At 42.1% G+C, this 14786-nt stretch overlaps 1 protein-coding gene across 1 annotated transcript in view; it reads right to left on the bottom strand.

Annotated features, from left to right (window-relative positions):
- Window positions 1-14437, bottom strand: part of LOC306982296 (copine-8-like) — a 209336-nt gene extending 194899 nt beyond the window's left edge. Inside the window, exon 1 of the mRNA XM_079582198.1 lies at window positions 14357-14437. Within this exon, the coding sequence (XP_079438324.1) occupies window positions 14357-14422 (66 nt within the window). The 5' untranslated portion in view covers window positions 14423-14437. The remainder of the gene's footprint in view (window positions 1-14356) is intronic.
- Window positions 14438-14786: the final 349 nt, after the last annotated feature.

Here is a 14786-nt window from a genome sequence, read left to right as displayed (position 1 = left end):
TGGGAAACCGCTTTGCTTTGTCAAACATGCTCCAGAGAGCGCGAGAGAAGTGTCGGGTTTACAGCTGTTCGCTATGCAACACCACGCCCCCTCGAAAAAAAAAGAGAAAAAAAAGAAGAAAAGAAAAGCAATAATATATATTAAATGTCCAGGTCGTGACTTTTCACAAGTTTTTGATCGTAATGTATTTCCCTTCTGTTCATCACAGAGCTACCAAAATCACACATAAGAGGTATTAGAGTGTCTAGTTTCGTAATAAAAATAAATAAATAAATAAACTTTTACCATTTTTGGCACTCAATGTGTTAATTCGGTGGTACTTTTCCTTTCTATCAAAATGAACTCAAAAAGCCAGACTAAACTCTGTACTCTCCGAAGAAACGACGTGCAGCACAGGAGTGACGCATGGCTCTGTCAGCTCATCACTTCTATGTACGCTGTGTGCTAACAACTGCACCAGCTCACAGCCAGATCAATACATGATTAAGTTTTCAGATAACATGAAGATAATAAGTCTGCTCACAAGCATCAGCAGCCACACCTGTGGAGTGGACGGCTTTATGAAATTGTGTGATCTAAGTTATATAAAACAAAGGAAATAATCATGGACCTGAGATACTGATACATAATGAAGACATAGAACAAATCGCCACCTATAATTACTTAGCAGTGCAAGTGGACGATAAAATGAGCTGGCATGAACAACAACAATGTGCGCGAATATATATCAGCGGTTATATTTTCTGAGGAGAGCCTGTAGAAACTGTGCTAAGGTATGGAATTGTTAACTGGTTGTAACCCGGGAGTCAAATCCTGTCAAAACCCAGTATTATCCTTCATCATTCTCATAACTGCGTGCTTACCTATACATATTTTGTCACACAGCCATGTGACCGGGACCGAGCGCCGTACGTGTGGTATAAAACCGAAAGTCTTTGCTTACCGGTAAGAGCGAGAGGGGCACGCGTGGGGTGAGCGTTTGCTGCAGGTACAGGTATTATTTTCCGCTTATTTTAACATTTAGAATCCTCAAACTAAATGCATTCAATCTTGAACTATTGGAGCCGACGACCGGGGCTGTGAGCAGTCGAAGGGAGCGCTGGGTGCGTTTAAGTCGCACTCTCATGTAGCATTCATTCATTCTAGCAGCTTAGCCTAGCTTAGCCGCTCCATTGGTTTTGGATATCGACAGTTAGCATGGTCTTTGCTGCCCGGTTTCTCGTAATATTAACCACAACAAGAATAATAATTAATGTGAACAATTTGTCATGTCTTTAACTCATTGACTGCCAGTCATTTTCAAATCAGAGAGCTCTCCACTGTCAGAGGTTTTTCAGGATTTTGACTGTTTTTTCAAGACCCACAAAAAAAATGTTGGTCTAGGTCTATGTCAACACAAAGAAACCACACCACCCACCACAAGAAAGATTAGACTCTCTTCTTTCATCTAAAAAAAAGGTTCGTTTGTACCTCTTTCCATTCTTTAGTAATTGTCCATAGAAAATAGGTGAAATCACCCAAAATGCAGTTTTCTGACCAAAAAGCTGAGAAAACGAAAGAGCAATGCTGCCACCTAGTGACTCAATAAAAGAACTTATAGTTCTTTATTGAGTCACTAGGTGGCAGCATTAGGCAGCACAACTAAGATTTTAACACCAGACATGCTCAAGGCTTTGCTGCAGCTGTTCCCATTGAAAATCCTAATTGACGTCTATAGACGTCATTGGCAGTTAATGATTATGTTGTGTGTTTAAATGCTCTTTGTGACCGGTTTAAAGCCCAGTTTTGATGGATTAGTTCTAAGCATCCAAGGCACTTTATTCAGTCTAGTTGTGTGATTGATACTTAAATAATTGAATATGCCAGTTATTATATTTATTCAATTAGAATTTATATATAGAACTATTTATATTGTACAATATGGAATTTTGATACTGTTATTTATACTAATGATATAGCATTGATGGTTCGATTTATTGTGTGCGCTTGATTAGTAATTAGTCCTGTTTGATGCAGGCCAGGTTTTGAGGACGAGCTGAAGCCGACGAACTCATGGTTGACACAACCTGATGAGTTCTTCGTCTGGACCCCAATCTAACTACAGAACCTCCTCCGTTGGTCAGGCCAGTAGGAGGCTCCTGTAGGCAGCGGCCCCCCGTTCTTTCTTCTGGCTTCCCTTGCGAGTCCACAGCCCGTATTCACTCGCATTCGAAAATAGCCCTGTGGAAAATATTGGGCTTGTGGGCCTTTTCCCTCACTCTACATCCCAGACAAGGGAAACCCAGGACTATTTGCATTTCGAATCGCGCCTTTGTTACACGGGGGTTTGAATTAATTATTTGGTGACTGTACAAAACTTTTTTTGTGAATATCTATTATCCAATGGCCAATTACTACTTATTCATGTGTTTTGTCTGTTGCACAATAATAATAATATAAGGTACCTATTATTAAACCTTAGTTCATGGTTCAGTCTCCTTTATCTATTCTCCGCTCCTCGAGTCGAACGTAGATCTTCTGACTAGTCCAATTGATAGTTACATTAGTATTTATACAGTACTATTCCGAGTGTAACGTATAGGTTACAATATCATTTACAATTTTGGGAATGAAGCTGCTCTACAGGCTAAATAAAATGGACTTGAGTAGTAGCATGTCGGATAATGCACGTTCAAAAGTGTTTGTATCACCGCATTGCTGCAATTGCTTCCACTTGTGCAGATGCGGGAGCACCGTATCCCCATGTTTTTTTTCCCCTCTCACATAAACAGGCTGTAAGACGCAGGGGTAAATTGGTGGAGATGAACGAAATGCCAGCGCTCTGCACCACCACCACCAGCACCAACTGAGTCTGATCCTCCATAATGAGCCCGGGGATGGGGCGCGATGAAGGCGCGATGAAGGCCCTCGGAGCCGTATGAAAAATGAGGACAATTCGGACGCGCTGTTATTTATGTATTTATGCGCTTCCAGTAATTGTGTGCCTCTTTTCTTGATATCTTAATGGATTGCGTGTAATATTATCGGCGCAATATTCTGAATGCGCGCTTGAAAAGCACAGTTAGGTGGATATTGCGGTAATTGAATTCCCGCAGGCGTTTGAAACTGAAGTGCAAAAAGCAGCCTTTTTAATCAGGTTTCTATGCTAAGTGTGAAGACAACATCATAGGCTAGCTGAGGCAATAAACAATTTGCCTGTGGGTATTGCAATAAGATCTACATTTCATATGTAAATACACGAACAACTGCACTCCTGACCACTCCTGTTTTGCAGCTATTCTTATTATTTTGTGTGCGATTTTTAATCAGGCCAATGGTTTTCATATTCTGCTTAGAGTGCTCACTTGCTGCAGCCTTCCTCAGCACGAGTTATTTTGGCACAGTTTTCCTACCAGGGAAAGGGTGTTGGTAGACATGGGCAAACAAACCCGGCGCTCCGGAGCTCGTGTCGCTCTTGAAGCAGATTGCTTTGAAGCACTGTGCCGGAGCCTGTTTAGGCAACAGCTGGTCGCAAGACCAAAGTGTCAATTGTCTCAAAAAGTGCTTCATTCTGCGAGGCGTAGGGCTTGGTACCGCTAAACAATACCAGTATGCAGGGGCGTAGCATCAAATTCTGGGCCCTGGGTACAAACTATCTTGGTGGACCCCCCCCCCCCCCCCATATGAAATTCACTTTTCCTATTCTATGTTCTTTGACCACATAACAGTGGTTTGGTGGTTTGACAGTGCAGTTCATTTATATTCTATTATAACTTTATTATATATACCTTAACTAAGTGAAAAAATGGGTTGGCCAAAAAAGTGCAATTTTGACTTGTAATTGCATCTGATTTGGAGTCAGTTACAGAAATTGAATAACCTTTAATCCTGTAATGACATAGATATTTAGATTAGGGTGGAATATTCTGCTTTTATTGGGCCAATTGAAATGGCTAGTTTTAGGTAGAGCATAATGATTATCAGACCACATTAAACAGGAGGACTGCACCAGGGACATGGGATATTTGTGCTGAGAATAACACGACTTTAAAATATGCATTATAATGCTATTTTACAAAAAATATGATACTATATGATGTCTCTGTGGCCACAGGCCTGAACACAAAACTCAAGCGCTTCAGCCTCATTTAGTCTCACCATATTTGAAGCCTTTACCTTTAAGTGTATTGTCAGTAAATTGTTGTTGTAAAAAGTTACGCTGGAATAGGCTAAATGGCACGAGCTCCACCGTTTCAGTAGAACGACGTCAACTCGTCTCCAAAGCTGCGCATTTATAATGCGCAATTTCAAATGCGCGCGGCTAATTAGCATAATTAATTCGGCGAAAACGGCGTGCGCGACCTGTGGCTTTTCTCACTGTATTGGCCTGATGGCTCAATTATAATAAACATGAGGAAAGAGAAACTTCAGAGGTTAAAACGAGGAGAGAAGGAGCTCTGACTCTGACTCAGCACAGGCAGAGGCAGGACTCGCCTCACTTCATGTTTAAGTGTCATTTATGACAAGAAAGTTTCCTCTAAGGTCCGCTAGAACAGGCTAGCGAGGTAAGACAAATATCCGTCTTTCCCAGCTCTGTGTCATTACATTACAGAGTCCACCTCATCAAAGTCACTGCTGAGCTGAAGCGCACGGTGCTGAACACCGGTGTGTGGGCTGAACCATTTGGCACATTTTTGAAGGGGTGTCAGGGCCCTGAGATAATTAACAATCATTATTGTTTGTGCAAAATTCTGTGTAGCAACTATTGTAGTTCTTATAGTATCAATTATGAGGAAACTTAGAAACTACAATACATAACGCGTTTTGCAGCATTTTGCATTTTTGAGGGCCCCTACCCTGCTCTGGGCCCTGGGTACTCAGTACCCTTTACTCCCCCAGTTCGACGCCCCTGCCAGTATGGTATCGGAAAAACAGTTGAGGCACCAATGGTATCGAAAAAATACAAGCATCGAAAGCAGGTACAGAAAAACAATATATCTTTAGATGCAAAGTTTTGATGTCTTTTGTGCCCAGGACAGCATTAGTAAGTTACTTGGATGTTTCATCTTAAATAAATGATGCAAATTGAAAACAAATTGAATAAATTAACAATACTGTTCTGTTTTCTTGTTCTATTTGGCGAATATTTTAGTATTGGTATCTAAAAATAATATTGTTCAGGTATCGGTATTGAAAACCATGTATCTTTAAAGGAATAGGCCACTGTTTTTACATACTGAGATATGTTCTTACCTAACCTTAGACGAGTTAATATATACCCGTCTGGTCTTTGTCTGTGCGCTCTGTCACGCAAACGGAGCACATACGCAGCCTCTCCCACATGTCTTATAGCTCCAAAAAAGCTCACGATAGAAGCTCTTCCACGTGTTCCCTATTTAAATAAAGTTACGTGAAGTGTTTTCAAGCGAAGTATATTTAAACAGAAATGTAACATGTCGATTTTATAAGCAGATAAAAAGGGGGACTATATTGTGAGGCGTAATGATACGAGGAGCACAGCGTCCGTGCAGTAACTCCTAAAGGTTATTGACGGAAGTGAGCGGGGGGAAGTCTTTAAGGTTAGGTAAGAACATATCTCAGTATGTAAAAACGGTGGCCTATTCCTTTAAAGGTCATCATCATATATCACGCAAAATCAACTTTTTGGGGCTTTGAACCATGTTGTTACGCAATTACCTCCTGTTCTTTGGCTTCATTCATACAGTTCTAAGCAATCCTACTGAATCCTGCTCTCTGAGTTGTGCTACTTTTTTAGGTCATGGTGTCAAACTGGAAGTGCCCTACGTCTGTAATGATGCCTTACAGCCTGATTTTAATTTGTAAAACAGCATTTTCATCATTTCTGTTGTAAGAAGAAAAAAAAAAAGGAAGTGCTGGACGTGGCTGCGCTGTCCCTGCAGGGAAAACAAACACACCCTCTGAGCGTCTGAACAGATGTCATGTTTGCACCGAACGTTGTGAAGAAGGAGCTCTTTCTAACCTACTCTGGACACGCCAGTTCTTTTTTCTTACTCAACGATAATGTGGCGAAAATGTGCGTTTTTCAACCTTCCTAAAGAAGAGGCCACTCGCCAGAAGTTGCCATTTCTCTCCGGGACTCAGCGACTATCACCAAAATAGTGTTTTCCTGTGACTGTCCAGAATCCAAGTGGATTAACTCTTGATTGACTCACCGCTCTGGTCCATCGGGTGTTTACGTTATGGGACTCGCGTTGGTTATAAAACGTGTGCTAGCTTGTGTGTTAGCTTGTGTGCTAGCTTGTGTGTTAGCTTGTGTGTTTGCTTGTGTGTTAGCTTGTGTGTTAGCGTGCGTGTTAGCGTGCGTGTTAGCTTGCGTGTTAGCTTGTGTGTTTGCTTGTGTGTTTGCTTGTGTGTTTGCTTGTGTGTTAGCTTGTGTGTTAGCTTGTGTGTTGGCTTGTGTGTTAGCTTGTGTGTTGGCTAGTGTGTTAGCTTGTGTGTTAGCTTGTGTGTTAGCTTGTGTGTTGGCTTGTGTGTTGGCTTGTGTGTTGGCTTGCGTGTTGGCTTGCGTGTTGGCTTGCGTGTTGGCTTGCGTGTTAGCTTGCGTGTTAGCTTGCGTGCTAGCTTGTGTGTTAGCATGTGTGTTAGCTTGTGTGTTAGCTTGTGTGCTAGCTTGTGTGTTAGCTTGTGTGTTAGCTTGTGGGTTAGCTTGTGTGCTAGCTTGTGTGTTAGCTTGTGTGTTTGCTTGTGTGTTAGCTTGTGTGTTAGCGTGCGTGTTAGCTTGCGTGTTAGCTTGCGTGTTTGCTTGCGTGTTTGCTTGTGTGTTAGCTTGTGTGTTAGCTTGTGTGTTGGCTTGTGTGTTGGCTTGTGTGTTGGCTTGTGTGTTGGCTTGTGTGCTAGCTTGTGTGCTAGCTTGTGTGTAAGCTTGTGTGTTAGCTTGTGTGCTAGCTTGTGTGTTAGCTTGTGTGCTAGCTTGTATGTTAGCTTGTGTGCTAGCTTGTGTGTTAGCTTGTGTGCTAGCTTGTGTGTTAGCTTGTGTGTTAGCTTGTGTGCTTGCTTGTGTGTTAGCTTGTGTGTTAGCTTGTGTGCTAGCTTGTGTGTTAGCTTGTGTGTTAGTTTGTGTGTTAGCTTGTGTGCTAGCTTGTGTGTTAGCTTGTGTGCTAGCTTGTGTGTTAGCTTGTGTGCTAGCTTGTGTGTTAGCTTGTGTTAGCTTGTGTGCTAGCTTGTGTGTTAGCTTGTGTGTTTGCTTGTGTGTTAGCTTGTGTGTTAGCTTGTGTGCTAGCTTGTGTGTTAGCATGTGTGTTAGCTTGTGTGTTAGCTTGTGTGCTAGCGTGTGTGTTAGCTTGTGTGTTAGCTTGTGTGTTAGCTTGTGTGCTAGCTTGTGTTAGCTTGTGTGCTAGCTTGTGTGCTAGCTTGTGTGCTAGCTTGTGTGTTAGCGTGTGTGCTAGCTTGTGTTAGCTTGTGTGTTAGCTTGTGTGTTAGCTTGTGTGCTAGCTTGTGTGCTAGCTTGTGTGTTAGCTTGTGTGTGTGTTAGCCATTTATGAAGCTGTGTTGCAAATGTCAACTCCTTATAACTGTATTGTGAATTAACTTCACTTATTGCTGGGATATTTATATTTCTTTTACTGCTAATGTCGCATGAGCGGAGAGAGGGGGGCGGGGTTAACTGAATCGAAGCATCTTGACTTCCGGGTTTGAAAAATCCTTATATTTCTCACAAAAATAAGTACTTCATAGTGGTAGAGGTACGATATGCCATATAAATGCCTATAGTTTACTGTGGCATGGCTAAAACAGCATGATACAGGTCCTTTAAAGCACCGGTATAGAAAATAACAACAACAATGGTATCCAGCCCCAGCAAGACGTCAAAGTGGCTCATTGGCTCAGGGCATTTCAGCGAGTTGCTAAACCATACATGTTTTCTGGTCCATTCTTTGGCACTTTCATAAACCGAGTTATACTTTCTACTTTAAGCTTTTCAAGTGGCTCAAAAAAAAAAAAAAAGAGCGTTGGTACTGTCTCAGTTTGTGGGTAATGAAGTCTCAGCGGGAAGAAGTAGCAAGTCCTAAGCGGCAGACAGGGCAGCACAGAAGTGAAAGGGCGTTTGTGTGTATTCCAGGACACTGCCAGCACGTTCTGGGCTCTGGACTCAGAGAAGTCGCCATAGGAATGGGTATTGTTAAGGTTTTATCGATGCTACTCCTCGTGGAAGCTCACACTGGTGAGCGCGTCCACCCCTTTGTGGGGAAATAGACTCCTCCTAAAAGTCTGATGTGGACGAGTCCTTACAACACGCGGAGGTCATACGGGGTTTATACAGGCAGAAGCAAGTTAAACTGACTGCTTTTTGATGCCATTTTAATTCCCAAATACTATATTTTAATGCTACAAATGCAAAATTAAAATGTGCATATTTCATTTCTTAAAATTTGCAAACATCTCATCGAAAAGAGGAACGAGAATTGGACAAACCCGGCAACTTTTGAGCAAAACGAGATTTGGGGTACTCAAGGACTTAGCAGGAGATACTTGGAACTCATTCGGATCGAAAGGGAAGGTAAATACTATTTGAACATAATTTTGAGAGGAAAAGCTAGATATTTGCTATGGGTTTATTTTGAACACAAAATTGTCATTTTACAAACAAATAGTACTTTTAAGTGGTGCCTTTCTAAATAAACTGCTACACCCTTGAGATGGGGGGTAAGTGGATTACCACTGAAGGGTCTAAGCCAGGGGTGGCCAAAGTGGGGCCCCCATTATTGTTGGTCCGCCAGTGGTTGACCCACTTTTAACAACCCACTGGATGTAGCATCACCTTCGCGGGTTTAACCAGACCAAGATGGAGCAGGATAGGCAGTGGCATACAGGCAGAAGGCATTTTAAACCAGCATGGGAGGATTTTTTTTTTTTTTCCCCAGACATTGATTCTACGGCAGTCTGTCTCGTCTGCAATCAGCCTGTGGATGTACGAAAGGAGTACAACACACGAGACGAAACCTACAGCCTTTTCTAAGTACCAAGGAGAGGCGCGAAGGAAGAACTCCAGCCTCCTGCTAGCTAAACTTCCTCTAGCACGGCCCTCAGCTGTACAGGACAGCGCGGCACAGGCCAGCATTAATCGCTACGACTAGAAAATCGTTCACAATGGGGGATTTTGGTAAAGCAGTGTCTGTCCAAAGCGGCGTAATAATGAGCCCGTCCCAGGCAAGAGCCTTGTGTCAAATCAGCCTGTCCCGCAAAACACAGCCACCCGCCATGTCGAGAACATTAAGGAACAACTCAAAGCCAATTTACAGGATTTACAGGATCGACTGCTTTTTCACTGGCGTGGGACGAGAGTGTGGACATTTCTGACTCCGCACAGCTTTTAATTGTTATTCGAGGAGTGAGTGACACTATGGGAATCACGAAAGAGCTGGCTGGAGTAAAGACACTGCATGGAGCTACGAAAAGCACGGACTTACACGGAGCTGCCGGACGAGCACTGGACAGGTACAATTTGAGTTGGGAGAAATTGGTCGAGATAACCACGGACGGTGCACCCACAATGATTGGCAAAAGAACTCGTTTTACATACGCACAGCTTGTCAAATATTCTCCCAACCCTTCAATGTGACTCCTGACTCTGTCCCAGACCACATTCAGATCTAAAGAGTAAATTCAGTCACTGCATCGGAAGGCTTTTAAGGGGAGACACTACAGGCAAAACTAATTTTTTTCAGTTTTCAGCTTTTGGGCCAAATTGGTCTCTGAACATATAAGCTTTCACCCGGAAACAGAAAATATGCCTAATCTTCACAATAACATGTTTAAATATTGCGCTGATTCAATGTTCCCCCATAGACTTATATGGGAGAATGCAATTTCAAGGGCCTTTTTCTCAAAACACATTTTTCTGTCATTGTGGCGACACTATGTCCACGTCAGTCGCACCTAAAGACTTCACATTTTCCAGCCTTGGACTGAACATTATTTGAAAGATTTTTTCAGAGGGATTTTTTATTATTTAATACCTAAGTCCCATTTATTGAGTTTTGAATGTCAAAAAATAAGGCGAAAATTAATTTTTTACCAATTTTTCCACTAAAAAACAGCTTATTATAAAACTAAACAAGAAATCCTAAATCCCCTCTGAAAACGTCTTGGCAACTCATTCATCAATAAAATGAAACCATAAATTTGAATGTAGCTCTATCCATTATTCAGATTTTGTCGCCGAAAAGATGGGAAATTTGGGGCATATTTAGGCATAAAACGCCTTGTTCTTATAGGAAAAGATAAAATGACAGAAAACTTGCAATGTATTTTTTTCTCACATTTATGCCAGTGATGGACAGCAACAGATTCAAATTGATATCTGTAAATTTACATTTTTTCCCTATTCACCTGCAGTGTCTCGCCTTAATACACAGGTCTCACTAGAAAGGTATTAAGAAGCATGTACAGGTGATGCGTTCACTGTTTGGTAGCACTTATATCTGTGAGCAGACTTTTAGTGTCATGACCCTCAATAAGTCCAGACTCAGAGGTCACTGACTGACTCACGAGTCAACTGACACATTAATAATAATGTTCAAAGACCAGCTTCATGTCTCTCACTAAAGAGTTTGTACTGTTGAAGATGCAAGGTTTATTGTTGTTTACATTCTGCACTATATTGCTGCAATTTTGTGATAAAATAAATAATAATAAAAGATTCCTCTGCCTCTCCAAGCTGAACTCTGCCTCTATGTTACAAATACCGCCTGCAGTGACCTGGGAGGCCGTTGACACGAGATTCGCACAGCTGTCAAGTGTCCCATTTTGGCTGGCTGACCGTGTTTTACCCCGTCTTGGAGCTTGGTTGTGGCGATGGGACGGCTCGCTATTTCCCTTATTTTCAAATCCAAAACTTGACAGGTATGATAGCGGGTTAGCTAGTAACTCGTGCGCTTCCGAAAAGTAAAGTGGGTAATCCACAGAGCGTAATCGAACTTCCTCCAACTCCTTTAGCTCAATCCTTTTGTTTGGTTCTTCTGCCAAACAAGTTGATAAATATTACTAATGAACAAATGCTCTGAGGACGGATCATGTTGATGAACTAATCAGATACAGGGAAATGCCCAAGAGTGGGGAGAGCCTTTTTTAAAGTGCGGATTTAGCCACACGACATTAGCGTGACTCTTCAGCACCGCTAAGAGGACCATGAGAGCCCCGGTGCCGTTTAGTGCCGGGTTTTAGTACCCATTACATGTGGCGGTGCACACTTAAAGTATTGCCCAAGTATTACTGCAACAAATACTTAAGTACTTTAACTTGAATCATAATTTGATCCAGCGACGTTCTCTAAATGCACAAATAAAAAAATTAGAGGTCGACTGATATATCGGAATTTTAAAATATCAACTAGGGCTGTGCAATTAAACGAAATTCGATTACGATTTCGATTCTTACACTAAACGATGACAAAATTAGCATAATCGATTTTTGTTTTTTCATTTTTTTCTGGCAAGGCAGACTTGCATTATTTCATGGCGCTGGGACTATTTTCCCTTCACATTTCATGCGCCATGGCTCATGCTTTTGTCTGACATAAAAACAAACGGCGCTGTGTGATGATGTCATCAGGCCGCGCTGCTCAGTTTGCTTGCGCAGGTGCGAGGGCTGGCCAGCAGGGGACAGGTGTGAAACAGAGACCTCTTCTTAATCGAGGCAAACTTCAAATCATTTGTACTTTTATGACTGTTCAGAAAACAGAAAATATTCAGCATAGGTTTTTGTTTTAATAAGAAGATCTTTATTTATGACAAAAATAATCGTGAGTATTATTTTTTCAATAATCGAGCAGCCCTAATATCAAGATCTAGCACCAATAAAGGGTTATATCTGTATTGGGAAAAGTCAGGGCTTTAAAACGAGTCCTCCCACAGCGCTGTAGGCCTCAGGGGAACTGAGAAACATGGCAATCAAAGTTGGTCAGCTACATGATTGCTAATGCTAACGGCAACTAATTACGACTGGGACAGAAACTGTGATTGGAAAAATCGACCAATAAAAATTCCCGAAAATCAGTATTGGCCTGAGTGAAACCCATATCGGCCGACCTCTAAAAAATATATTTTTAAAAAAAAACGAAGCTAATGTTTCACAGCATAAAAGCCCTGGAGTGTCTTTAGAGCTGGTTCAAACAGACCAGAGGAAACACACCGAGTTATAAATAAATCGTGATGAAACAGATGATGAAATATTCAGATACTGTCCACACTCATCAAATAAACATGAGCCAGGAGTACTGCGGTATTACAATGACTCTGGCCGCATTATGAATGAAGTAAATACAACACAAGCTTTTTAAATCGATCATTGTTAAACTGGGTTAGATGTGAATTTTTACTCACGTCTCCATTGGCTACAGTACTAGCTTTGATAAGCTTTTTTTTTGTTTTTGTTTTTTTTTTTATTGCCAATCTCAATGTCAATATTAAAACATTTGCATTATAACACATATGGAGCTTTGTATTTGTATGTAAGGAATAGACAATGACTCACAAAATACTTACTGTGGATGTCTTAAAGGTACTTAATAATAACAATAATAATGATACATTAGTCTTACATAGCGATTTTCCAGACTCCCAAAGTCGTGCACTATTCATCCACTCCATACTCGGTGATGGTGAGCTGCCCTGGGGTAGACTGACGGAAGCGAGCCTACCAGACTGTGCCATCGGCCCCTCCGACCACCACCAACTACTCACTCACAACATTCACCCAGGCTTCCTGGTGTTACCAAACGGTCTCCCATCCGAGTACCAACCAGGCCTGGTCTGACGGGATCGGGCAGAGCAAAGGACGGAGGGCCTGAAACATTTAGTTGATAGATACCCACCAATTTCTATATAGTATTGTTGTGCACTTGAAAAAATATATTTAGATGAAAATATGTTATACTGTTCTGTAAAAATGTTTCATTATGATAAATTACCGTAGATTCTCTAATACTGGCCTGTATTCCATTAGCGGCCGGGTCTCTAACAGTGGCCGGGTTCGCGCCTGGCGGAGGCAAATTAAAGCCGGTCTCTAAAACAGGCCGGAGCTTTTATTAGAAACTATAGTGGTAGAAATATTCCCCATGTTAGGAATTTGTCTCATACTGGTGTAAATGAAAACTCACGTGCAGGAAGTAAACAAACGGGAACCCGGGCCGAGGGGGGCGCTGCGGAGGAGCTGATCCGAGCGTAACTTGGACACAGATTTAGTGACTTTTCAAACCTCCTGTGACGATATTTGGAAACAGGGCAACAAATGTTGTGTGACCCTCCAGGGTTTTAATAAAGTCTCCATCGCGTCTTCAAAGCACGTCCAGCTGCTCCGTGTGCAGGTCAGTCCCACGCCTCAAAATAACTCCTCCGATCAGCGCGAGCGTCTCGTCTTCTCTTGGGTCAGTCTCATGATCGATCACAAATACAAACGCTCCGTGTAAACTCGCCTTTTACGCAAGATAACAACAAATAATCCGGTCCGCGGTAAAAACGAAACAGAAACCTGCAGTGACATTGATGTCAAAGCTCCGCTAACAGCAACGAAACACTTCCTGTTGTCCCGACAAAATAAAAGGCGTCAATGTTCCAGCCGCTGGGAGAGGGTTTGAAATGTTGATTAATAAATGAACCTAATATTTTAGGTTCAAATGGAAAATAGAAATAAAGGCCTGTCTCTAATTGTGGCCTGGTCCTAGATGCCCTTGAGTAAATAAAGGCCCCGGCCTATATTAGAGCATTTACGGTATGTCAAAATCTCGTCTTGTTTCGTACGTGTGAACCCGATGTCAAGTCTCGTCTCGTGAAATTTATATCTCGACCACCCATAATAGGTTGGAGTAGAAAACCTATACTGTTGCCATCAGTACAAAACATGCTCCTAATGAGCAGCTCGACAGAGAAAATACTATTTTTGCAGTGAGTAATCAAAGAATGGATTTGAATGAGGATATAACCTGTTTAAATCTAAAATTCTGCTGACTTTAATCACATCTCCATGGAGACGAGCCGGAGACATACCCACTCCTGGTAAAGTTACAGTCATGTCTTAGGAGAGCTGCATTTATAAGGTATTTTTCAATGATGACAATATCTGTTGTGAAATAAATGCTTGTATTTCAAGATTATGTATTGGGTAAAATGTTACGCGGTGTAGCTTTAAGGGTATGTCGGAAAAACTGATAACCAATGTCAAAAGATCCAGTGTTGCATTCACTTCTCACCGAGACCTTGCATCGACGATGGGAGAGGGCGACCACTGTGCAAAGCCTTCTCCAGCACGTCCCAAAAATTCTCAACAGGGTTCTGAGGTGACCATTTTTCCACAAGAAAGGACACTTTATTCGGCTCAGAAGAAAAACGAAAGCACTCACATGTTTGGAGAGGTCCGGGCTTTTGGAGTCCACGTCGTATCTGCGAAAAAAGGAACACAAGAGCATTTATGAAACAGCAGACCGTGAGGCGCATTTCACTGACCGAAAAGGAACAGGAGATGTGATTTCCTAATAGACCTGAACTCATCAAAGCCAAGTACAGAGGCGCGCGGGGGATCTGAGACGTGCTCCGTTTATAGTAATAATATCTTTAATGTTGATGGGGCATTTCCATCTGAATACGGGGGCTGTGAATGGAGGAGGAAGAGCCGGCTTTGTGATGTGCAGATCAAACAGAGAGGGGGGAAAGTGGTTTGTTCTGGACACAAGACACGAGGCGTGAGGGGCGAGAGAATAAAAGCCCAAAGTGGACATGTATATTATCGGAATAAACTGAGCTTTTTAACCGTCGGGTCTACAGCCTCCTGTG

The sequence above is a fragment of the Gobius niger genome, assembly GCF_951799975.1.
Source record: "Gobius niger genome assembly, chromosome: 24".
Classification (NCBI taxonomy): Eukaryota; Metazoa; Chordata; class Actinopteri; order Gobiiformes; family Gobiidae; genus Gobius; species Gobius niger.
The sequence above is the reverse complement of the archived record's forward strand: the minus strand, read 5'-3'. Positions and strand labels throughout refer to the sequence as shown.